At 44.7% G+C, this 25,607-nt stretch overlaps 1 protein-coding gene and 1 long non-coding RNA gene across 5 annotated transcripts; both read right to left on the bottom strand.

The window, feature by feature from the left end:
* Window positions 1-4,078: 4,078 nt before the first annotated feature.
* On the bottom strand, window positions 4,079-4,867 carry LOC142971109 (uncharacterized). Its single transcript, XR_012959334.1, has 4 exons — window positions 4,756-4,867; window positions 4,455-4,496; window positions 4,275-4,301; window positions 4,079-4,143 (listed from the first exon to the last, which is right to left on the bottom strand). It is a non-coding gene; the product is annotated as an uncharacterized LOC142971109 (long non-coding RNA).
* Window positions 4,868-7,798: 2,931 nt separating this feature from the next.
* On the bottom strand, window positions 7,799-24,962 carry rif1 (replication timing regulatory factor 1). Of its 4 annotated transcripts, none has more exons than XM_076110941.1 (36): window positions 24,738-24,962; window positions 24,250-24,298; window positions 23,681-23,819; window positions 23,496-23,574; window positions 23,300-23,396; window positions 23,061-23,191; window positions 22,863-22,957; window positions 22,516-22,705; window positions 22,237-22,329; window positions 21,745-21,883; window positions 21,471-21,622; window positions 20,791-20,905; window positions 20,477-20,647; window positions 20,154-20,264; window positions 19,880-19,942; window positions 19,139-19,242; window positions 18,836-18,922; window positions 18,659-18,732; window positions 17,978-18,158; window positions 17,659-17,766; window positions 17,391-17,540; window positions 17,125-17,224; window positions 16,748-17,037; window positions 16,464-16,666; window positions 16,001-16,094; window positions 15,810-15,923; window positions 15,170-15,312; window positions 14,964-15,053; window positions 14,817-14,871; window positions 10,634-13,855; window positions 10,414-10,542; window positions 10,219-10,305; window positions 9,547-9,662; window positions 9,304-9,454; window positions 9,073-9,199; window positions 7,799-8,687 (listed from the first exon to the last, which is right to left on the bottom strand). In XM_076110941.1, the coding sequence occupies exons 3-36, from the start codon at window positions 23,794-23,796 to the stop codon at window positions 8,434-8,436; spliced, it is 7,431 nt and encodes a 2,476-aa protein (XP_075967056.1). In that variant the 5' UTR covers window positions 23,797-23,819; window positions 24,250-24,298; window positions 24,738-24,962; the 3' UTR covers window positions 7,799-8,433. The 4 variants fall into 4 exon arrangements, with proteins under 4 accessions (XP_075967056.1, XP_075967063.1, XP_075967072.1 ...); XM_076110948.1 differs by having other exon boundaries at window positions 19,139-19,239; XM_076110957.1 differs by having other exon boundaries at window positions 20,477-20,644.
* Window positions 24,963-25,607: the final 645 nt, after the last annotated feature.

Below are 25,607 nucleotides of genomic sequence, written 5' to 3'. Positions count from 1 at the left end.
TGAAACATCTTGCTCAAGGACACCCGGCAGAGCACACGGCTGCTGGGGTGTCAAACCTGCTGTTGCATTTAAAATAAAGAAGAAATGAGTCAAACCAAAGACAAGATTACAGAGTTTTCTTCCACAGGTCTCGTGTGATTGTTACCAGGGATTGATGGGATTTTCAGTCGGTCTTTAAACTGACTTTGATATCTAATGATATGACAGCCTCCTCTACACAATATTAAACCAAAACAGTCACACTAGTCAACATGCTCCCCTCTTGGTGAACATGAAAGTATTAGCCTTCCATTTCAATTTGCTAAATCGTGTTTTCAACAAGGGAAGTTGAGTCTGTGATATACTCGGCTTTCAAACAGTTATTGCCTGAAAAACTGCCAACAACAAAGATGGATGTTTTTTAAAGGAGCTGCATTTAACTTTCTGAAACATTAATATAGTAGCAAACAGCTATTTGCAATATAAAGATATAGTGGAGTAATGCCGCTCTCCCTCTGTGTGTTGTAACGTAGCAGACACCCTCCGGTTCCCCCTCAGCTGTTAGCGCTGGTAGCGCTGTTAGCGCTGTTAGCGCTGTTAGCGCTGTTAGCGCTGTTAGCTATAAACCAACGGCTCAGCCGTCTCCATGTTGAGAACCGTTGAGAAATGCTGCTATCTCGGGTCTCGCACCTTTTTAAATTCTGTATTTGATTTTGTTTTAATTACATTACAGTCTTTGTTTTGGAAATTGTAGTTACAAACAAGGCTTCACATAATATGCTACAAAAGGGTAATTAATAATGTCATAATATAGTATGTCATCAAAAACATCGTAGTATACTATGTCATAAAAAACTCCTTGTATATTATGTCAAAGAGAGATATTTAAAAAGTCATGGTATATGTCAAAAAGTTATTTAAACTATGACTTTTATGACATATTCTATGATTATCTTTATGACTTTCTCATGTCATACAATACTTTTTATGTCATACTATACTATGATTTTTTTTATGAAACATGGAGACTAAATCAGAGAAAACCCAAAACCTACAGCTTCAGATATCAATGTAACTGGTAATCAGATTTGTATTCATCTTTCTGTAGGAGCTTGATTACTTCAGCAGCAGCATATACAGAGAGATACGTTAAATCAAAAATGCATTCTAGAATAATTAAATAAAACTATTCAGAAGAGGAAAACTTTACAATGAAACACAGTTCAAACGAAGAGGAACACTGTGGATCAGGAGTGTTTAATGGTAACAGGCTGGAACAATTCACATGCGTGTGTAAATCTCATGAGAGGAAATGCTGAAGTTAAGACTCACTGAAATATATAATTGCAATAAATAATAATACATCTTAGAGGAGCTGTACAGAGGAAAGAACATCCTTTATTTAACATGAGTGGATTGTCAGGACCCTGATCGCTCTCACTAACATCCACATCTGGAAGCTTCCCAGTACAACCACAGCCTGAGCTGGTTGTTGCTCGAGGGCACTTCAGCCTGTGTTGAATGCAGTGGGGTCAGTGTCCGGGGTCCTCCTGGTCCCAACAGGAAGCAGCATGGAAACAGAAAGAGGAATAGTTAATGAGAGAATGAAGTCATTGCATCTGTCATTGTGACAACTACACCTTCACTTGTACATTACTGTGATTGGTTAACTACTCAAACCAGTTCATGGGGGGGTTCCCACTATAACATTACTACTTGTTGCTGGTGTGTTAGATGCGTCTCCAGCAGCAGTTACCAACACGTTGATCCACTGAGATTCAGAGTAGATGTACAGAGCTTTTCTGTCGGTCCGAAGCACCATCACATTGTCCCCCCGCAGCCTCCTCATCTGTCCCTCTCCGTCTGCGATGAAGATCTGGAGACAGACAGATACAAGCCTGTTACACACAGGGAACATACGAGCATTTATTTATTTCATTCGGAAGGAGCCAGTCAGTATTGTGGAGCACGGAGTAATAAGTCACTAACTATGGAGCTGGGGAGAGGCCATAAAGAGGACAAATTATTGATATCAAAGCTATAATTTATTAATTTGTTCGCACAAGATACAAAGTGTGTGTGTGTGTGTGTGTGCGTGTGTGTGTGCGTGTGTGAGAGAGACACTGACCGTCTGGACTCTGTCCCGCAGCCGCTCTGGGGTTTGAACCTGTGAACAGTTGCATTTGGCTGAGGGACCTCTGTTTCCTGTGTCTCCCAGCAGGCCTGGTAGGACGTACACTACAACACAAGTGATCATTAACATGTTCATGCCACATTCAACATCCTGTTGCTCTGGGTTTCTCCTTTTAATAGAAGTCATGTTCCCGCTCACTAATTGATTCTAACTTCATCTTTTTCATTCTTTTAAAAGCAAACCAGAACTGCTGATTAGTAATCAATATCAGGGTGCAAAGGTCAACTTCCCGTACACTACTGCATAAACCTTCCTGCTGTCACACACACCTTGTCCAGGTAGACCGGGCTCTCCAGTCAGACCGGACAGCCCCGCGGGACCGGGGTGACCCAGCCTTCCTGCAGGTCCACGATAACCCTTCGACCCCTGTGCACAGTGATTTATCTTATTCACTGAATGACTGACTGACTGAAATACATGTGATTAGATTGTGAGTTTCCTGCCAGAGGCAGTTGTACATGTATATATATATATATGTACTGTATATACATATATAGTTATTTGTATATGCGTCCACTCTTTATAGCTACCAGGGTTCCTCTGCCTCCAGGCTCTCCTCTGGGTCCTTGCTCACCCCTCTGCCCTGCATCTCCCCACTGGCCTGGATCGCCCTGGAACGGCACAGCACAGAATAGCACGTCACCGCAGCTTTACTCTCGACTCACTTTTATTCTTTGCACTTAAGTCATGTCAGCCGGTCTTCTACCTTCTCTCCTGGCGCTGCCGCGACGCCACGCTCGCCCTGAAGAGACACACGGACCCACTGGTACAAACCGTTTCCATCATTCCTATCAATCATGTCACCTTTCCAGCATGTTTCCCCCTCACCTTCTCTCCACCGGGTCCTCTGTTTCCTCTCACACCTGTATCCCCCTGATGGAGGGATGGAAATAAGCGGCGATCACATGAGTGTTGCTCTTTAGGAAAGCCAGCGGTGTTCCAAGTGTATAAAGCCAAAAGAGAAGACGAGCAGCGTAACGGTGACTCACCCTGAATCCCTTACGTCCCTTACTGCCCTGTGAACACACACACAAGTGTTATTAGTTCTATCGTCTTCCACTAACTTCAGATTCAGATCACCTTTATTATCCCACACAGGGAAATGTGTTCAGTGCTCCAGACATCAGAGAACAATAAGCCCACAGTACATTACAGCCATTTAGCAGACGCTTTTATCCAAAGCGACTTACAATTCAGAGTCTATGACATTTCTACACCGTAGGCACAGCTACGGGAGCAATTTTGGGGTTAAGTGTCTTGCTCAAGGACACATCGACATGCAACTAGCGGAGCTGGAGCCGGGGTTCGAACCACCGACCCGCTGATTGAAAGACGGCCCTGCTATCCACTTAGCCACAATCGCCCCCACAGTATGAACAATAGAATGACTTAAACAACAAGACTGCAACATGATCCGAATAAAACACACTTGATCACAAAATAGAGATCGCGCAGATAGCTTAAGAGGAGGAGAATGCTGCATGATACACGCAGCCTGTTGTAGCAGTGGTTGTTGCTGCCTGGCTTCATGTACATGTAGTCTACATAAGGTCATGTGATATGCATCAAACCAGCTAGTATTTGATGTGGAGACATGACTGTTCTCATCATCTATGAGTCGACAGGAGCTGAATGAACGCAGCATGAAGCTACGATGTACCTTCATCATCCCGGGGGTTCCTATGTCTCCATAAAGGCCCCTCCAGCCTCGGCCCCCCTTCTCCCCCTGTGGAAACATCAAAACACAGCATATAAAGAGTCACGGTCCAATCATACCGTTATGTCAATTAATGTATTTACACATTGCTTTGCTACACACTTTAAAACCCAATCAACAACTCCTTTGGTGAACCTTCAACACTAATACTCTGATAACACACGAGTAGTCTTTCTGTGACCTTTTGACCAGGCTGTCCCATGGGTCCTTGTGCTCCAGGTTCTGCCTCTGGACCCGTCACACCAGGTGGCCCCTAAAACACACACACAGCTGTTTGAAACAGCGTGAGGAGCTGAATGCTTACACATGCAGAAAGATGGGGTTAAGTGTGTGTGTGTGTGTGTGTGTGTGTGTGTGTGTGTGTGTGTGTGTGTTACACTGTACCTTGGGTCCTCTGGGTCCTCTGCAGCCCTTTAAACACAAACACTATTAATGTTGGCTGCATAGTGCTAATAATAAAAAGAGTAGCCTACTGCTTTACATCACACACAGTTTATTTAATAACACATTTCTTGGTTTGTGGTCTTATAAAGAAGGATAATTCATAACCGAGGTGTGACATACCTTTTCCCCTTTGGCTCCTGTGATGTGTTCCGTCACGTCAACCTGAGGAGTTCAATGCAAATCAGCATGATTTAGTGTCGCATTCAGAATATGTTTGTTAATACACTTAACATTTGAAGCCCCCATGTGGAGGATCTGAAGAGTGCAGCACTGGTCCTTCCTATTATAAAGAAAAACACTGATTGAGTCTACATGCAGGGGCTTTAACTGAGCTCAACTTGAATGCACTCTTGATACAGTAATGTATGTGTGTGTGTGTGTGTGTCTGTGTGTGTGTGTGTGTGTGTGTGTGTGTCATCACCATCAGCTCTGCTTTCCGTCTGACTGTAGGAAACACAGGCGGCGGAGGTGGAGGAGGGAAGAAGACTTCACATTTCGGAGCAGACCACCTGCTGTCTCTGCTCGACAGAAATCCTGCACAGAGAGAGAGACAGACAGACAGACAGACAGACAGACAGACAGACGTAATGTTCTGTACGTCTGAAGTGAACACTCAATGTTCCTGTTAACTGAAGTCATGTTAGTTGCTGTCAATCTGCTCCACAATGACGACATACAGTTTGTGTCCCGTGTGAGTATTTTCCAATTTGTAAAGTGGCAACTGGTTTGATCCATGGGAAGATAAAGACACATGCAAGACATGCAGAAGGCCCCACCACCTCTCCTAGATAGGAACAAAACACACAGACTTTATAGTTTATAGAAGTTTAGCTTCTTTTTGTTGCTTAGTGTCTCTTGTGGACATTTTGTGTCTTTTTGTAGTAACGTTTTGTCTGTGGGTGTTTTGCCTCTTTCTAGTCTTTCTGCATCTCTTTGTCGCTGCTTTGAGTCTGTTTGTGGTTGTTTTGACCCTTTTTATGGTCCTCGTGAGTCTCTTTGCAGCTGTTCTGCATCTCTTTTGTAGTATTTTTTATGAGCTCTTTGTAGTCCATTTGTGTCTCTTTGTAGTCATTTTATGTCTCTTCCTGTTTGGTACATGTCTCTTTGAGTGGCATTTAGTAGGTGAAGGCATGGGGGGGGGGGGGGCCTGACACTTTGGGCCCCTGGGCCTGTGCCAGGTAATCCATCCATGGATTGATCTTAAGGTCTAGTTGCCTCTGGCTCATGTTTGTACTCACTTAAGGCAACAGCCGGCTGCAGGCCGCTGAGCAAGGCAGTCCACCCCAAAACCAGCTGAGTCAGCATCTCCTCACTTCCTGCAACGACAGAATGTTAAAAATCTAAACTAAACTTTACATAACGATGAAAAAATGGAAACTTAATGTGTTAATTTAGGTTTGCTCTTTTCAAATATTATATTTTGTCAAAAGATCTGATCTGAGGCCTCGTTGATAAACCATCACTTCAACACGTTGAATCAGATTCAATAGATTCATTTATCACCACTTCTGACAATACAAACAAACAAACAACCCTACTGGTAGAGGAGAAGCAGGTGGATGTAGAGCAGGTGGATTCATGCACGCTCGATAAGTCACCACTTGTTCTGTGTAATGGGGAGTTCTCTCAGACAGATTCAGACCTTGCTTTGATAAATAAGGCCCCTGAAACCCTTGATCTTTAACCCTTTCCTCTCAGAGTGCAGTGTCAGCTCTCTCGCAATAAACACAGATTACAAGTCGCATATTCAAGCTTTAAATCTCTTGTTCTTCAATCAAGTAAAATACTGTAAAGGTCTGCGCTGACGAGGAGAAAATCTCACTAACTTGTTTACATAGTTCATACTTCATGAAGTTATTTATTACAGCAATAAGGCAGAAAAAGACAGATCACTCTGTTTACTATAAGGTACCGGTAGATGCAAATTTACACGCTTTCAATTTACAATAAGTGTTGATAGCTCAAGACAATTAACTAACTTCCGCTGAGACATTTTCTAAATCAGCATCAACATACAAATGATCAGACTTCTTAAAGATACAATACTTGGAAAACTGCTGACCCACTCAAAAGAAGACGGTGCACCTCAGGATATTCATCCTGACATTTTATCACGATTGCTAACTCTGACACACACACTGATGCTTCTCATAGTTGAGCTATCAGAGGTTTAAAATGACCGAGTGTTCACATGCGTTGTGCTCTTACCTCGGTGTCGTCTCCTCCGGTGTGGCAGCTCTCGTCCTGCAGTGGGAGATGTCTGTTGGTGCTGCTTCTCTTCCTGGTCATCGTCCAGCAGAGCTGCAGCCCAATCTGCTAAGCTTGCACGCCGAGTCCCGACTTATCTCAATAAACTGTGGAAATGCAACGCAGCCTCTGGCAGCGCTCTGCAGAAATAATCAGATAATTACCAACACGCCGAGCCAAAGAGAAGCCTGCTCATCATCAGGAGGATGAAGAGGAAGAGGAGTCAGCGGCACCTTCTGTCACATTCTATTATATTATCATTACGATCGCTTTTCCATTTACATTCCAGGCTTTTAGCCAACTTCCTCACAGTAATGTAATTCTATAAACCAAGTGATGCTCTGATCCAGAGACCTCACAGTGAGGTCAACCGGGGGAAAAGACATCACATAGACATGCAATTATGTGCTAAACATGCAGGCGTACATACAAAACATTCCTCAGTTCTGAACAGAGTGACTGCACAGATTCTGTCCTGTAGAGCAACTTTAAATGAGTATTTCAGAACCATAAAACAACAGTATACTGTAACTGCATATGTGTGGTATAGTGTTGTGAAGGCCAGTTAGAAACCCAGTTACAGAATGGGTTCTCCAGGAGAAATAGCAAGAGGAACATCAAGTTTCTCTAATATCCTAAGATAATTATGGAAAGCAGATTTCTTGTGTCTGTTAAATTAAGTAGAGATCTTGTAAAATGAGACCGTTTAGTGTTTAATGTCTCAACTGCAGCTCAAAGAAAAACAGAATTTTACACTTTGGGGGAGACTCACTTGATTTGACTGTCGAAGCCTCATCTTCAGAGAAACTTTAGAAAACATTTTTACACAGAACGAAGACGACTTTGTTCTGTGTAATCTTTTAATGGCAGCAGCACGAATAAGAGCTGAACAGCCTGCAGGGGAACATACAGGTTGAATTAGAAACGCCCAGAGATTCAAATCGTTGAGCAAAGTCATCGTTTTAAAATAATAATTATCTGAATATTTGAGCTCCTCTGACTCTATATCAAACCACTACAGCTTCAATGCAAGATGAACAACTTCTGTCTTAAAAAGACATTTTAAGGAATGATATATTGGTATATCGACATCCATTAAAAGGTTTAACATTGCACCGATATCAAACCAATCTATTGTTTTCTCCTGGCAGCAACCTTTGCACCTGCATGCAAGTCAAAACAACACTCAAGAGTTTATGGCATTTAGAAAAATCAAGAAAAATCGAAGTTGTCTTTTATTGAAGCATTTAAAACAAATAAAAACGTTAGTGCAGACCGTCTGCCACCATCTACAGTATGCGTCATGACTTTAAAAATGCAAGAAGACATTCATTTGAAATGACAGAAAAAGGTTTACAAACTAAGAAATCGTAAAAAAAAAAAAAAATATACAAGAGTTAAATTGTAAACAGCCTAAAAACAGGCACATGAAGGACTTAAATGACAAAGAATATGTACAAAATTGGAACAGAATTGGTGAGAAATAATATTTTTCTTCTACATATATTTGTAATCATACGTCACCATTCGTGAAAATCGCTTTCTTCTTTCGACACAGCTGGAAAAGTGTGACTGTGCTTCCCTTTGAGTGTTTCTTAAAATCATACAAACTATCCAACAGCTCAAGCTACAGATCGGGAGAAAGTGCTGCTAGAATTCATTTAAAAAAACACTTCAAGAAAAAGAAATTGGACATGGCATTCAGAGTTAAAACCATAAAATCTTCCTTTGTAAAAATCTGTTGTAGGATAAAATAAAGTCAGATTCCTCTCGTCTTTTTATGGGTCTTCTAACACTTGTGTATCCATTTGATCCAGCAGAAGAAGTCCGTTCAGGGTCCGACGTCTGTCTTTCAGAGGCGCGTCTGCAGCTCGACGACCACGCGCCTCATCATGCCTCCTAGCTGGTCGTGGATGTGAACGAGCTGCTGTGGGGAGCAGTAACTGAGTTCTAGCGGCGTCATGCTGCCGGTCAGCGCCTCCACCTCTGACCGCAGCCGTCCTTCAGGTTCACGTCCTCCGGCCGCCGTGTCGGGCGTCTGATTTCCGGAGACGTCATGCTCGGGCCTCTCATCTGCAGGAAGCGGCTCATCCACCAGCTCTGTTGCTGTAAATGGAAAGGTGACGTTAAACTTAAAAGGTTAAGAGGACCAATACACCGCGTATGTCAAAAGACCCTTTAACAGCCAACGTGCACATGTTTGCAACACAAGTGGCGTTTCACCTCAGCCAACCAGACGAGTTAGGAAGCTGTAAACAATTAAATTGAATTAAATGTGTTAACAGAAACAAAATGTCTGTATGTTGCGTGTTCTTTTGTCAGAATCGATATCCCAACAGCGGACTCAGGTTCTACAGAATCACGGCTGTTTCACTTTAACGAGTGACCGTGTTAACTGATGATCAGCCAAATGCGCTCGTGGTTGCTCGTAGGATTGTTTTTAAAATTTGAGTCACACCATGTAATCCCAGTGGCACAGATTTCTACCCACCTAGTGTCTCTCCTGAGGTCTTGTCCTCCTCATCCTGGTTTTGAGGAGCACTGGTCTCCTCTAGTTCAGAGGTCATCATCTCCGTTTCATCAAAACTCTTCAACTCATCACCACCTCGCCCTTTACGCTAGAAGAGAATTGTTAAGATATTAAATACAAGAATTCAAACCTTCATACGTCTGTGCTGTGTGGTCTCAATGCTGTTCACGGCCCTCTAACCCACTGGCATACCTGTTGTTCATAACTTTTAAGTGCCTTTTTGACATTGGAGATCTTCGGAGAGCGAATTGGAAGAGTCTTGATTTCACTGGGAGTAAGAGCACTGAGGTCACCGACGGTCTTGATGTTTCTGGCTCGAACAAGCTGCCCGAAACCCCGAGACCTATGAGGACGAGCAACACCGTTAACAGATAGATGCACCCGATAAGACACTAGATTAAATATTTCCTGTTATTAACCCTGTGCAGTACTCACCACATGTTGGAGGATATCTGAGGCAGCACAGCTTCTACAGGCGTAGAGCAGCCAACCAGGGCAGGATAGATGCAGTCTCTGGAGACGGGCCGCGGCTCATGGCTCATTTCGGAAATCTGGGGTGAGAAAGGTTGTGCCTAGCATCAGGACTAACAGCCTCCAACTGAGAACCAACACTGCAGAAGTGCTTCATTAATGCACCAACAGAGAACTGTATGGAGCTTTTTAGCCACCCACTGATCATACCGAGTTCACAGCACTTTAAAAGGGGACGGGTCACTGGTCAAGTTGCATTGTGGGTAACATGTATGCTATGCTAAGAATGATAATCATTGCATGTGGATGTTTATAAAGTATGTTTACAATGTGTGCTAGCATGGTAACATTTGCTAATTAGCAGTAAACAAAAAGTACAGCTGATGCTGGTTGGAAAGACATTCATTTAGCAAGTATTTGGTCAAAAACCAAAGTATTGGACAAACAGAAACAGGACTCCAAATGGTGTTAATGTTGCTCTGTAAAAAGGACCTTCTTTGCATACATGGTAACCAGGGCTGTGTCTCACAGTTATTTACATATTTAATATACACACACACACACACACACACACACACACACCATAGAAAACGGTGACAATAACGAATGTTGATTTTAAATGTGTGAAGTGCATACCAGGCATTTCTTGGAGCTCTTGTAACCTGGACTGTGCAGATTTCTGGGACTCAGGATCAGCAGGCCTTTTGTTGGTGTAGTGACAAACTAGAACAGCAGAAGGGTGTCGTGTTAGATCCAAGAAGATCATTTGCTTAAGAAAAAGTTTTGAATCAGAAATATGGCAATCAGGAAAAATGCTGGCCTCATTCATACCTTCGGCTGTGGGATAGCGCTGCCTTTGGATCTTCTGGGGGAGCTGGTTCTGATAGCGGGGCTGCGACGATCAATGTCGTCTGCTAGTTCCTGATGTTGGATTGGATTAGCAAAAGACACACGTCTAGACTGCAAAGGTAAAGGAGAAAATAAAGACTTTAAAGAGGAGCACATGTGTTGGAAATGCATTTGCAGATTGTACAAATGCTTTGTCACTTACTTTGACAAGAGGTGAGGTAGTCTCCTCCTCTAGCGGTCTCTTCAGGCCCTTCTTAAGAATACTGGTCGATGGGGAGGCTGAAGGAGACCAGGTTCCTCTGGTACTGCCACTGCTGGGGCTTTCGCCAACATCTACCGCCATTAAAGCCTCCAGGTCCTTCTGCTTCGCCGGAGAATCCGAGCACGTGTCGTTGGTCGTCGATTCTGGTAACACTGACGCATTGCTAACGTCAGCCAGAGCAGCATCCAAGTTTGCTACTACGTCGTTCTCATTATCGGCGGTCTGAGTTTCCTCTTCGCCGTTACACTCCACAATTTGAGTTTTGTCGTCTTTATCGCTCTCCTGTAGCGGCGTGATGTCGTCTCTGGCATTGGCCTCAACGTGCTGGGATGTAGATTCATCTTCATTGATGGAGGCAGACTGTTCCTCCTCCTTTGAAAAAGTTGGACTCTCAATGTGGTTTTGCCCAAAGGACGCATTGGGATCATCTTCAGCTCCGTCTTCCACTGGAACAACTGGATCTTCTTGGTGGGTTGAATCTGAATCATCTTGTTGTGCTTCTGTAACATTGTCCCCAGACTCGGACACTTCTTCAGCTTTCTCCTCTGAAGACTCCGAGACCTGCAGTTTCTCTGTCGTCTCATCAGGAGGCGCCAGTGCCTCAACAGATAACACAGATGCATCACAGGGCAACTCTTCCTGAGTCTGTTCAGAACGGACCCCAACTGATTCAAGCATCTCAGTGGATGGCAAGTTTCCAGTGTCACCTCCCTGTGACGAGGTATTCTCAATGTTAGAGTCTCTTTGCAGTTGCTCTTTGGGAGGTGACACACTGAGCGAATCGCTCTTCTTTGTGTCGTCAGTCTCAGTTTTCTCTACAACAGCATCAACCTCTACCTCCATCTGTGATTCTTCATTACTTTGCTCCTCAGTGTTACATGGAACCTGGAGCGATTCAGAATCCTTGTCTTGGGATGCCTGTGAATTCTCTAAATCTGTTGTATTTTGAGATTCTGTGCTTTGTGAATCTGCCTTTTGAGAAGTATCAGAATCATCCTTTACCATACCCTTACAAATTTTACCTTCTTTAGATTCAATAGTGAGAGGACTTGGAAGAGACGCTCGCGGTTTCCTTCCTCTCTTTTTGGGCAGAGGGGGATTTTCTTTGACCTCCGAGGATTCAGACTCTGAGGATCCTTTACTGGCTACAGGCAACGCTGGAGAAGATCTTCTTCTTGAGCTTTTGCCCCAGCCTTTGGATGATTCTGCTGATCCTGCACTCCCTAGTGATTGAGAACTCTCTGGGGTTGCGGTAGGACTCGATTTTGACTGCTCGTCTTGTACCTTGCTCCTTCTGGTCCTACCTGCAATTCCAGCCTCTGGCTGACCGACAGCTGCCTGAGAATTAGACCTACTCTGCCCTTCTAATGAATCCTTATTTTCACTTTTATCTTCAGAACCCGCTTCCTCAGATGATGCCTTGCTTCTTCTGGATCGACGCACAGACTGGCTATCAGAAGAGGGTGTGATCACTTGAGAGTCCTCTTGACTAAGGCTGTCATCTGTGCTTTCACTTGTTTTCAGTTTGTCTTTGACCTCGGATATATTCACCAACCTTTTTGTTGCGTTTGTTCCATCTTGGGACTCTTCATTAGCTGGAGAAGCAACAACTATCTGAGAATCTCTCTCATCCTTGGTCATCTTTTCTAAAAGCTGAGACTCTTGGGATTGGCCACCAGTTTGGGAGGAAGGAGTGATCGTTTGAGAATCTTTTTGCTTATTACCATCTCTTTCAGCCAGATCTACAATCTCAAACTCTTGGGATTTGCCAACAGTTTGAGGGGAAGGAGTGATCGTTTGAGAATCTTTTTGCTTATCACTATCTTTTTCAGTCAGTTGTTCTACAATCTCAAACTCTTGGGATTTGCCAACAGTTTGAGGGGAAGGAGTGATCGTTTGAGAATTGTTCTTTGGCTTAATATCCTTTTCGGCCTGTTCTACCAGCTCATGTTTGGCAGGTTGGCTGGACTCTTCCTTGTCAGGCACAACCTTTTTCTTCATTTCACCATCCAATGTTGCTTTACTCCGCCGTCTTTCCTTACCCTGTGACTGGCTTTCGTTATCAGATTGCAAGTCAGTTTGGCTGGAGTGAAGCCCACCGGTGCTTCTCCTTTTGGGTTCAGGTTTATCAAGGAAATCATCTGAACTACTGTACAGCTTGATCTTCTTGTGTGCTTTTCCCTGTGAATTGGTTTGGCTCGACTCACTCTTGCCCCTCTGAGACCTTGTTCGTAATCGGTTTCTGCCACTGCCCTTCTCAGCAGCCTGCATACTTCTCGTATTTCGTCTGCCTTGCGCCGAACCTGACTTTGGAGAATCCCTTTTAGGTTCCTCTCCAGAACGCCTCTTTTTCGGGGGGGTGTATTTCTCTTCCCGGTCCTCAGGGTCCTCTCCGGGCAGCTGAGGTCTTACTCTGTAGCGTCCAGACCGCCTTGGTTCGCCTTGAGAAGATTGAGAATCATCCAGAGTTGGGTCAGATTCCTCTTCCTGGCTTGAGAGTGTAATTTCCTCTGATGAGGAAGCCATTTCCGTACCCTCTTTGTCCTCCACTTCAGTCTGGGTGTCCGGGATAACGTCTTCGTCCTCTGTTGGGTCACTGGGTAGTCTCTCAGTCAGCCTTACTGGCTCACTTTTTCTCCCAGAGTCTTTTGGCCTTACAGGGGACTCAAGGGCATTGTTCACAGGACACTGTGAGTTCATGTTTCCTGACTGGGAAGACTGGGAATCCTGAGAGTTAGGACCAGTGGATGTCCGGGAAGCCCGAGAGGACGACTTCCTCCTGGTTTTAGAGCGTTCTTGGCTATTGGAGGTCTTTAAGAGGGTACCTGTGAAGGTGGACGTACTGCTGGGACTGGCAGGTTTTCCCTCAGCGTACTTCTCCAGGGTGATGAAGGACTGACGGCGACTGTTGGGTTTCTGGGGTGTCCCCGAGACCAAATCTGAAGACGCAGAGATGTTAGGACTTGTGCCTTCTGTAGAATGCAGGTCCAAGTCTTCTGCTCTATCATCACTCTTAGTATTATCCTCCATAGAAACATCTGCTGACTCAGGGATAATCTCCTCCTGCTGGTGGTTTTCTGGCATGTTCTCTACTGCTTCTGGACTGGCAAAATCTTGAGTCTCTTCTGAGTCTTCCCCTTTTACTTCATCTTCCTGAGGAACCTGGAAGAAACCAAATGCTTAAAACTGAATCTGTCTGCAAAGGACAAAAACATACACTTTTAAAGACTGAATAAGTACACAATGCAAGTTGGGTGACATTTTCATTTGTAGTGGTGTGTTTTTAACTAAAGAATAGTTTTAAATGCCAATCAAACCGTGATGTAAATGTTACAGTGCTCCAAAAACATGTGACTTATATAAAACAAGAATATTCTGGGTCTCACTACTCATAAGAGTAACCTCATCTGCGTCTGTGTGTGAAAGAACACACCATAAAAATAATGCATTGAAACAGGTTTTAAAGATGTTTGTGTACTGCGTAATGAATTAAAAAGCAAACGATAATGTTCATAATTTATTGTTATTTCATGTGCTGTAAGAACATTTGGGAGCTTTGCCTCCTGGATTGCCTCATGGGGCGGAGACTCTGGAGCAGAGCCACAACATACTGGAGAGATTACACAACTGGCCTGGGACAACAAAAGACCCCCCCCAGGAAGCGCTCGAGCCCAGCTTTACTCGCTGCCATTTCAACCCGGACACAAAATTGACACCATTTGATTTCTGCTTTTTGAAGAAGTATTTTGCCATTTGGATAAGCCTCATATGGGGGTAAAGCGAGTCTACAATTAGGTTTATTTATAATTTAACCAAGTCAATGAAGGCCAGGCTTCACCCAACTCCTTCAGAGTGTGGAGACTGATCCTGACAGAGTTTAACACGGTTACTACAGAAATCATTAGGAGCATGAATTGACCGCAACAACTCCAGGTTAAAAAACTGCAGTTGCAGTTAATACCAAAATAAACTTGGGCTGTGTTTGCAAGTAATGTACAAGGAGTGTTTTGTTTTATTCATTCTCGCTTTGGCAGAATGAAGAACAGGACAAAACAAGCCCTCAGTAGAGTCTTTCCTGGCAGTGTTTTTTATTTTTTTGACCTTGATGGGTTTAATGCGTTACCTTGCCAGGAGCCTCTTTGGTTTCCTTGTCAGCTTGTTCAGTTGCCAGTTTGTCCCTGTTGGAAAAATGTTTCATTATACAAATGCTGTGCTGGTACGAGAGCGCAGGAATTGATCTGGATTCTGGTAGCACGCGCTCAGGACTTACAAAGAGTCGTCTTGACTCTGTGTGTACTGGGTGAAAACCGATGAATCCAGAGAGGCATCGAGGTTGTTGTACATGGCAGGGATGTCAACCCTGTGTGCCAAAGCAAACATTAGCTCTACACCAGACTGACAACATGGACACTTTGAATTTATATTATATTTAATAAACAACACTGATGAACTATCAGACAAGAGGACAAATCTGACCTTTTAGTCCTTTTCACCTCCTTCTGGTGCTCCGTCAGAACTCGCTCCTTTGTCTCAGGAGGGATGAAGACAAAGTTGATGGAGGCCTCTTCCTCCAAAACTCCTCTGGGAGGAGGCTTAGGAGAGCCAAAGTCCAGCTTTGTCTGTTGAAGGTGGGACGATGAGCAATTCAAAACCAAACATGTCTGAATGGATGATACAGTGGCATCGCAACAAAATGCTTTCTCTTATTGCAAAATGGTAGATTTCCCATCTTATTTTAACATTACATAAAGTCTCGGACCCTCGCACCACACTAATGAAAGAGGAAGGGTGATTAATTTGCATAAATAATTTATTGCATTTCAACAGTGTCCTCACTGCTCGTTTGTGCTGAGGCCTTAATAAACATCTTTTGCAGCCCTACACGTTGCCAGTGATAAAACAGCTGGAAAAGAAAATCACGGTCTCCCTTCTTGATGACACAATGTGCCAACACAAACAGGCGACTCTGTAGATACAGGTAGTAAACATTGACCTATCCATGAATCTAAAGCTCTATAGTGTGTAAAATATGTTTGCCTCTTAATTTATGTCCGAACGATTTGCGAAACACAAGACGTTCCTCGTGAAAGCTGGTCTGGTCCGAGGCTGAACTTACAGAAACTGACTTGGAGGCCTTGGTGGAGCTGCCGTCCTTCAGCTCAGCAGACCTTTTCAGCACGGATGAAACCGGCATCCCACTGAGATTTGTTTCCAGCTGGGAGATCTCACTCTAAAAAGACACAAACGAGTTCAGCCACAAATAACAACAACAACGACGTAGAGAATATTACTAAAGTCACAACTCACAGAGTAAGGTCCACTGAGCTCATCAGGAACACAGACGGCCTCAAAGCCAGGAAGAATGATCGGGGTCTTCTGCTTCACTTGGCTCAATATCGGTCTGTGTAAAGAAAAATGGCAACATTTAAGTTCGCTTTAAGCCCACCTAAATTCATTTGGCCTGTCATGAAACAAGAACTTTTCTATTGTTACATTTCTGTTGTAGCAGTACGTCATCATCATGGTTTTATAGACATAAATCCCTAAACACATGCAGAAAAATCTGACAACAAAAGTCACTTCTTCATTTTACCCAAATACTCCGGGTTTTCAGATATTTAGAACCCGGTTTTGGGGGCGCATCCCTCTCTACCACTGTGATGCACTCGTCTCCGTCAACATGAATAAACGTACATTTGGCCTTTTGCTGGGGTCAAAAATGTGAACGCAGCATTAAATGAGACCCGAGGATGTTTTTTCGTTTTTTTACCTGATCTCATCGGGGTACGTGAGGCCGACCGAGTTGCCGAAGGTGGCGTTCCAGAACTGGACGACTGAGGAGCGCAGCTGCTTGTTCTTGTGAGGAAACGACACGCAAAGCAGAGGAGAGAGCAGAGCCAGGAGCTCATCGTCGTACGCTAAGGTAGAGCGGGTCTGCAGGCAGCCGAGAACGTCGCAGAGAAGCTTCTCCAGCTGAAAGAAAAGCAGATAGTTATTACTAAAAATGCTTAGAAAAGTAAAAAGACTTGTGCAGCCGTCTGACAAAGAACGCACCTTTCCCAGAAGCTGTGAGGAGAACTTAGGCGGCTCGCTGGCTGCTTGTTTGTAGAAGAGGGTGACGGGTTGAATCAGAGAAGTCAGAGCTTCCTTGATCGTGTTGGCGAGAGCGAGGTTGGTGAAGAGAGCCGACAGGATGGAGACCAGGGCCAGTCCTGTGGCTTCAGAGGAGGCCCCGGGGCCCTCCAGATAGACCTCTAGACACTGTACCAGCAGGGACTGGAAGGTGGACAGATTCCCCAGGACCTTGTTCCTCTTTCTCGTCCAGTTTACCGGAGTGTGAGGCGCTGCAAGAAACAAGGGTGAATAAAGATTATATTCTCAATTTAATCCAAGTGTGAAGAGTGAAATAAAGTGAGCTTAAGTTCTCTTACACTTCAGCTTTTGCTGAAACTGAGGAGTGAACGGCGAGAAGTCCACACACTCGACCATGACCTGGAGGAGACTGGCGACGGCATTTAATGCAGAAGGAACCTGGAGGATCAGATAGCATCAACACATTAAAGCAGGCTGGTTTTAAAACAAATTAAAGTGAATTAAAGTTCACCAGTTTTAAGTGCAACTATCGTGTTCTGATGAATAAAGCTTTTTTTGTTATTAATTTTGTCTTTTTTGAGTTTTTCCCCTCTCCTCCACTCACCTCTAAAGCATCTCTGTCTATCGCAGCCGTCATCTTGGCACAGAGCTCCTCGCAGCAGATGTTCTCCTCGGCCGTGACCACCAGCGCAGAGCAGCGGGCGAACACTTTGTACAGTTTGGACCACGAGGACAGCATCGGCTTCTGGGCCGCCTGAACAAAAAACACGAAATAAAGTGAAAACAGGATCTCTGGATCGGTGCCGCGTGGCCTTTTTTTAAAAAGGACAAACGGTGGTTAAGAAGTATGACAGTCATGTAGGTAAAGAGACCTGCTGCAGCGGCGTGCCATGTAGTAGGTGTGTGATGGGGAACAGCAAGGCAGAGTTCATGGCGCTGAAGTTGTGCTCCAGAGCGTCACCTTGGTTGACCTCATTCGACTGTAAAAAGAAAGAAAAGATTGAGAATGTTCCTTTAGTGCTCTGCTGGCAAGCTCACGACACCATCAGAGGAAACGCATCACAGTAAACAGCTTCTCCAACGCTCACAGCCTAATGCTCTGCAATAGTACTTATATTTACCTAAATTAAGGCAGAAGAATATATACGTTTTAAAACATCGATCCCCCGTTCCCTCCGTTTCTCCTCCCACCTGTGTGATGGTGTCGGTGAGCGGGCTGACCATCACGCTCCACATCCTCCACAGCTGCTCCTTGTTCTGCACGGACCCGGCGCTGCGTCTGATGGCGGCGAGCACCGCCTCCCCAAACGCCAGCGGGGACGTGGGGCCCGACAGACCGCAGCCCACCAGCGTCTGGAGGCACTGAAAGAACCTGCAGACGGAGAGACATCGAGCAACACTTTGAGATGTAGAGGAACATGAAGAGGCATAACTCCAAAGCAAAAATACATATAAAATATTTGATTAGAGCTTAAAAAGGTGTATTAAGAGAGAGCGAGCGAGCGAGAGATAGAGCGATCACTCAATTACTTATTCCTAAAAACAATAATGCAAAGTTCTGGCCCACTTAGCTTTGATAATTGTGACAACTAGACTTAAATATGACGTCAACCAGGTTTCACTCTTGCAATTTAGTCATTTAGTAAAAAATAAATAAATTTAAAAACGTATTTAATACTTGTGAAAGATTTGTAAATAAAACATTAGCAAGACGTTCAAAAGTTAGATCAACTCCTATTTTATATTGTATTTAACACAAGTTGTTTCTAGAACCATGGATCTTTTGCTTTTGTCTAAATATATCAAACTGCAGCTGTGAGCACAGATTAAACAGACATGAATGAACGAATGAAGGATGAACATCAGACCCACCTCTCGTCCTCGATGTAGGCAGAGAGCAAGCTGCTGTTGTAGAGGAGCAGGATGAGGAACAGAGCCGGCGTTCCCTGAGGAACAAACACAAAATGTTAACCGATCCTCTTTCTCATAAGCTCTTCCTTAAATACGGACTATGAACACGCGCTCAACATAGAAGAGAGAAGCACTCACATTCAGAACATCCATCTTGCCCACTTGATAGGAGGCGGAGCCGAGAACTCTCTGCGGAAGACCTTTCACTGTGCCTTCAAACAGGATCTGAGGGAGAAGATTCAACAGATGTTTGGATTTTAGCCAAGTCGGAAAAATCAAAATCAAAGATATTCAAATAAAAGTCGGTTAAAAGCAGCCGGACAAGCAAGCTGAGATTCGCTGAAACAGAAAATCAATAAAGTAACTCTAGACAGCCCTCCAGTGAGAGAGGGACACGGAAGCTGAGAGTTCAGACCTGAAGCGTTTGGATCTCGGTCTTACCAGAACTTTGTCTGCAGGCAGAGCTTCTGAGGCGACGATGGTCTGCAGAGCCTGAAGCATCAGTGTCAGCACTTCACCTCCCTGACGATCCTTCTTACTGCCTGCTGACACCCAGAGGACAGACCCATCAGCAATACGCACAAAGACTAAAACATGATTCCTTGTTTTAAAGGATAAGTCATCATTGGGGACGAACCCCTCAGTAGTTTCTTCCTCTTCACGGCAGTCCAGACCACGAGGGTCTGACCGCTCTGACTTAAACTGATGTGACAGTGGGAGTGGGCCGGGCAGGGGACGAGGACGAGGACTCACCGGTTCCTCATCCCTAATGACGGAGCCCAGACCCAATCAAGAGTGCTCTATGTGGAGCTGCGAGGCGGGAACCACGACTTTAAAGATCCCCGCACTGCTGAGCAGCCGCCACAATGACAGAAGAAAGGTTTCTATTGAGACAATAACGTCACATATGACGTCCAGTTTTACTATACGTCCTTTATTTCAAAGCTGGAATTTGGAATTTATGAAAGTTTGTCTTATGTTGTGGTAATAAAACCACGAGAAACACAAATAAAAGCTCCGTAAATGTAAAAAATAAAAAGGTACGTGTGGCATCAGAGGCTTCTTGTCAAACATTACAGTACGATGTGTTAATTGCTTCTAAAGATGTAACATGATATAATTGTACATGTTTAGCTGCACGGGAGACAAGAATACAGAGTGTTTGACTGTTGAAGAACTCACCAGATTCTATCGTTAAGTTGACAAACCGGACGAGACTCGTCCATAAAACGGCCAAAAGAGAATCTGAAGGAGAAGAGATTTACATGCAGATGATCAGCAATCAGTGCCCTCATTTTATAACCAACTCTCACATGTTTTCAGTAATATGAAGAGGTCTGACATATTTAACTGGCATTTCATTCTCCCACAAGAACCTTAAAACAACAACAAACTCAACTCAGGAGCAGGTGGAGAGAAACTACAGGAGCTCGTTTAAACGATGGACCGTGTTTACCTGGAGCGTCTTTGCCGACGTTGGTGAATCCATCTCTGATGTTGGAGGTGAGCACGGCCGCATGTTTAGTGAAGGAGGAAGCACCGGAGAGGAGCGGGTGGGTCAAAGGCTCTGGAACCAGAAGAGAGTCAGGTTGCGATTAAACTGCAGGTTTTTATATTTCAATATATCGAGCCTGTGACATTTGGGGCGGTGCATTCTGCCCAATGTGTGTCGGTGAGAGTCCGTTAAAACAAGGTGCTCCGGGGAGTTTTCTGGTAAAAACACGGATGAAGAAACGCCACCATGTACGAGTAGCTAATGCGTGGCTGTCGGACTCTCACCGAGACTCAGGTTGAGTTTCGTCTTTGCCGCTGTGGGGACAACATCTGGTCCCAAGAAGTAGTGGAGCAACATCTCCAGACCCAGCAGCTGGATGGAGGGGAAGGTGGTGGGGATCTGCACGCTGGAGTTCAGGCTCATCCGAGACGTATTGGCCGGACTGTTGAAGCCTGCTGTAGGAGGAAAGAATAAATAAAAAACACAAATAACAGTCTCCGTCAATGTCCGCGCTCACTCTGATGTAACTTCAGTGTGTGTGTGTAAGACAGTGTAGCACCACATACTGTGTGGGATTGAGGTTCCCGTGTGAACGTACCGGACTTGGGCGTGCCCGGCGCGACGGCGCCGTTTTGACCGACGGCTCTAGAAGGGGTTCCTGGGACCGAAGAGGAGTCGGATCCAATGGCGCACTGGAGCAGAGGAACAGAAACCTGCAGGACGACAAATCACAAGTTCAACAGGAGGACAGATACTTAAAAATAGATACAGAATGCCTGAAAGCCTTACAGCTTATCTGAATAGCACAAAATCACAAGTCACAAATGTGCCTCAGAGGGCTTTACAATCTGTACGACATCCTGTCCCAGGACCCTCACACTATCAGGATTATCATAGAATTACCACCAGTACTCTGTTTTCCTTTACATAAATAAATTACATTCTCACAATAATTTGGTTCATAAAAATTCAGCAGATGCAGGAAATAAAGTGTTTGATGCTCCGAGACAGACAGAGAGACAGAGAGAGACTGACAGAGACAGAGACAGACAGACAGACACACAGAGAGAGAGACAGACACAGACAGAGACAGAGAGAGACAGAGAGACAGAGAGAGAGACAGACACAGACAGACACAGACAGACAGAGAGACAGACACAGACAGAGAGACAGACACAGACAGAGAGACAGACAGAGACAGACAGAGACAGACACAGAGACAGACAGAGAGACAGACAGAGAGACAGACACAGACAGAGAGACAGACAGGCGTCTAACCTGATCAAAGTTGGGCGACAGGTTGGGCCCGAGCTGGACCACCAGGTACCACCAGACCTCCACCTTGGTGAGCAGCAGGACCTCCGTCCTGACATTGATGGACGCGAGCGGCTGCATCAGGAGCTTCACACGTTTGGCGCTGCACAGGATGTCTTCAGGATGCAAGAAAGTAAAAAAAAAAAAAAACGCAGCCATGGAGAGACTTAAGAGCTTAAAGAACAGGATTAGTCTGAAGCAAAATTAAAAAAGTGGGACCAGAGAGTGTGTGGCTCACCTGGATTGAGGGCGAAGTTGTCTATGAGGCTCTTCCAGGCAATGAAGGCGATCTTCTTGATGGTGGGGGAGGAGTTGCGGAAGCCGAGTTCCTCCAGATGCAGCAGACTGTTGATGAAGGGACCTCCTCTGTGCAGCAACTGAGTAGGAAACGCATTTCAATACGTCTGACGTAACCAGATAATAACTATATCCTTTGCAGAAAGACATCCGAGAACTGTCAGAACTTTCAGTTAGTTTATAAAGATTATCTCATTTTGCGTTTATTAGACAGAGGATACAGGCTGGGGAGAGGAGAGAGGAGGGACGACGTGCAGCGAAGCGCCTCAGGTCGGATTTGAACCGTGGTACATCGGTTACCCGCTCTACCAGGTCAACCAGGAATCAAAGCTAAAAATGGTTCTGATCCTCTAATGTGCCTCACTATGAATGCACAGTCCTTTATGGATTTGTAGAAAGAAATACACAACATGCAGACATGCACACACTTTACCTTCCCGAGCAGTTTCACAAACAAAGGCCAGAGCTTCAGGACATTGGCTTCATTCTTGGAGATGAAAAGCTTCTGGAGCTCTGGGATCAGTTTCTGTAAAGACATCAAAGTTACTTTTAAATTCCCTTTCCTCTTGATGTTCAACACAAGGAAGTCGGGCAGTAAGTGAATTATGCTCATCTCGAAAATCTGTATTCCCCCATGAATAGCAACAATCTGCTGAATATCTCCAGACGTTTGGTACGTTACCACCAACACGGTACGAGCAGCGATACTCACCGAGGACATCATTGGCTCGATGATACCGGCCACCTCCATCTGTCTCTCCAGGAGGAGAGGCATGCCCATCTCCATGGCCGCCGCGGCCCGGAGACGCACCTTGGAGGCCGAGTGGACCACCAGCGGGATGACGAGCTTCGCCCACCTCAGCACTCCGTCGCCCATCTGGGCCGGCGCTTGCTCCAGCATCCTTTAAAAACACCGGGAACAGTTAGAGCCAACTCTTACAATCAGCTTAGTCACCCTCCAATAACAATGGAGACGTGCAAGCATCATCTAAGGAGAATCTGACTTATTGCGAATATAAACACCTCCATCCTATAAAGCATCATCTCTTGTTCCTTTACCTGATGATAACGTTTAAGGCCTCGTGCTCCATCACCACGGACTGGATGTCCTCTCTGCTCCACACACTCTCCAGTGTTCCCAGTATAGACGACACCTGATAAGTGAAGCAACATGGATGAGTACAGCAGCACAGCAGCACCGTCACTCCCTGGTTCTCAGTCCTAATTCACTGGATTTAAGCCTCTGCTGACGTTCACCTTTTGTCCGACCACATCTGGAGGAAAGCTCTGTTTGGAGACGACCCACAATGCTCTGGTGCACGTGTTCTTATCGCTCGACTTCACTGCCAGGGAGCAAAGTGCTGATAGTATTTCTGCTGCAAAGGTTTCTGCAAAACAAGATAAAAGAGAATCACCCTCTGCAGCGATTATACTCCCCATAGAACGTAGTCACGTGTGAATAAATATGAATGTTTAAAATATGTAAAGTCATGTACCAGGCACTCCTGAGACAATGTGAGAATGGTACAAACAAAACCCTAAAGCTTGCAGGGCAGCTTGGCTCAGCTCTGCGGTCGGACTGGTTATGTGAGCCTGGAGACGAGAGCAGCGTTATGCGTCATAGATAAAATATGGAAGACTTAGGAAGTTCCTCGAGCTTCATGTGAATAAATGATGTCCAGAAAGACTCACCAAGATGGCTTTACCCAAACGAGGAAAGTGCTTTTCAACTGCAGGAAGAAACTGTCGGCCTTCCTCTCCGCTGAGCCGACTGGAGAGGGAAAAAACACATTATTTTCATTCTCATATTCTAGTTGTGAATGAGACAAAACGTCCTCTCACATATCCAGAGGATGGCCGAAGCACGAGCAACGTACTTGGCGATGGTGAGGTAGGCGTCCGTCTGCTCCGACTGTCCAGCGGCGCCGTCCTCCAGAGACTCCAGCAGAGGAAGGAAGCTGGAGCCGCTCGGAGGCTCCGCCGTCGCCATCATTATTACTCGCCTCCGCAAGGCCTCTAAAGAAAGAGACGCACGGAGAGGACGGAGTGAAAGCAGGCGGCAAAGACATAACTGGACGCGCTTGTAACAAGTCGCTTTAAAAAGGTGAACTTAGAAATATGACAACCCTGAAGCTGTCAGAGCACCCAGACTTTGGCACAACCTTCAATCTTAAGTGCATTCGTATGCATTTTGTATTATTGTATGCGCTGTGTGCTTGATTTAGGCTTTACTACAGTTACTGTAAAGCACTTTGTAACCTGTGTTAAAACAAAAGGGTATTATGTAAATAATACTGTGCTCTGTGGTGTAAAACACTGATATATTTGTAAATAATCAAGTGTATTTGGTGACTTTAAAAGTGTTTTTTGCATCAGCTTTGTGCACCATGGCCACCTCACAGAGATGACATCATGGCTGTGAATAAGCAGAAACACATGAACTTACCTCAGTGAGATGTATGTAGACCTGTGATCACCCTCCACTGTATCCAGAGCTGTGAACAGCAGATCAAAAGAAGACAAGAGGAGGTTTAAGAGTGGACAAAGGTGTGTTTAGAGGATGCTACCAGAGGCCAGACTTCCTCTCGGACACCCAGAGGAACCAAAACAAGTCTGACAAAGTGTGTCCTGCTGTAAATAACATCATCACAGTCGTCAATGCATACACACCACATCTTCATTTCATGGATGTAACGGACACAGGGACTAACGTGAGCCTTCAGGATTCAGCACTAGCCAGCAGCCTGCTAACGTCCACTAGCTTTAGCTGCGTGTTCCGCAGTGGGCAGCTAGCTTAATGCGGGAAACAAGAGGACCAACGCCGGGGTGACACCGCCTCACCTCCCGTGTGTGTGTCAGCCTCGCCAACAGACGAGTAGATGAAAAGGGTAACGGACAAATATTTACACTTTCCACACAACAAACACTGCTCACCTCGGAGTTCAGGACGACACGCAAGAAGCAGAAGAAACGACACAGACACACCATCGAACCCAGTGAGGAACACCCGGTAACTCCAGCGGCCGTCCGGTTCACTGTCTGCCGTTTGTAACTACGTGCTCCACTTGTTCTTATGTTCGATATTTTAGCCTCCTTCTTCTTCTCTTGTGCTCTTGTTGCCCCGCGAAATTTGCTGGCGCCAAACCACCACGCCGACGTACAAAGTTACCTTTGACCCCGCATACATCACATCCGGTTCCGCCCATTTGACTCCTAATATGGAGAAGAGCAAGCTGACAGTGTTGTGATTGATACCAATAATAATAATAACAACAACAACAAGGTGCTTTACAGAAGGCATGAAACACAACATAAAAACACAAGAAGATGAATGAAAAATGAGTAGATAAAATAGAAGGATAGAAAGCACAGTACTCACATCTTGTACTTCAGTAAAAGATGGCCTGTACATAGTGTAGAAATACACCGTTACAAGTAATATTCTTTGTTTTTATTGGTTAAAATGAGAGGTGTCCTCCTTCACACAATACTTAAATCATAATCTGATGACACTAAATCTAATCAAATCACATCCACACAGTCCGAGTTTGGAATATTACACTCTGGATTAATAACGAAAAAATATATTTTCTTCCAAACTCAATCATATATATATATATATATATATATATACATTGATATATATTGCTATATTTTTAATATCTTATATGTGGTACAATGATCCTGCATTCAAAAGGAAAAGTACAAAGTTTTAGCTCAAAATATACTTAAATAATATATATATATTGTAATTATTGATGCATTAATGTGTTCATTGCTTTAACGTTGCAGCTGGTAAAGGTG

This window comes from Anarhichas minor, unplaced genomic scaffold (genome assembly GCF_050575085.1).
Source record: "Anarhichas minor isolate MPS153535 unplaced genomic scaffold, ASM5057508v1 ptg000004l, whole genome shotgun sequence".
In the NCBI taxonomy this organism is placed as follows: domain Eukaryota; kingdom Metazoa; phylum Chordata; class Actinopteri; order Perciformes; family Anarhichadidae; genus Anarhichas; species Anarhichas minor.
Note: the sequence above shows the minus strand (reverse complement) of the source record. Positions and strands in the feature narration are given on the sequence as shown.

Excerpts from the sequence above, each read along its gene's own strand:
- rif1 (XM_076110941.1), bottom strand. The coding sequence starts at position 23,796 with ATGATGGCGACGGCGGAGCCTCCGAGCGGCTCCAGCTTCCTTCCTCTG. Across the intron at positions 21,623-21,744 it reads CAACTTCGCCCTCAATCCAG|ACATCCTGTGCAGCGCCAAA; the intron begins GTGAGCCACACA and ends TGCATCCTGAAG. Across the intron at positions 18,923-19,138 it reads TGCCTGCAGACAAAGTTCTG|ATCCTGTTTGAAGGCACAGT; the intron begins GTAAGACCGAGA and ends CTTCTCCCTCAG.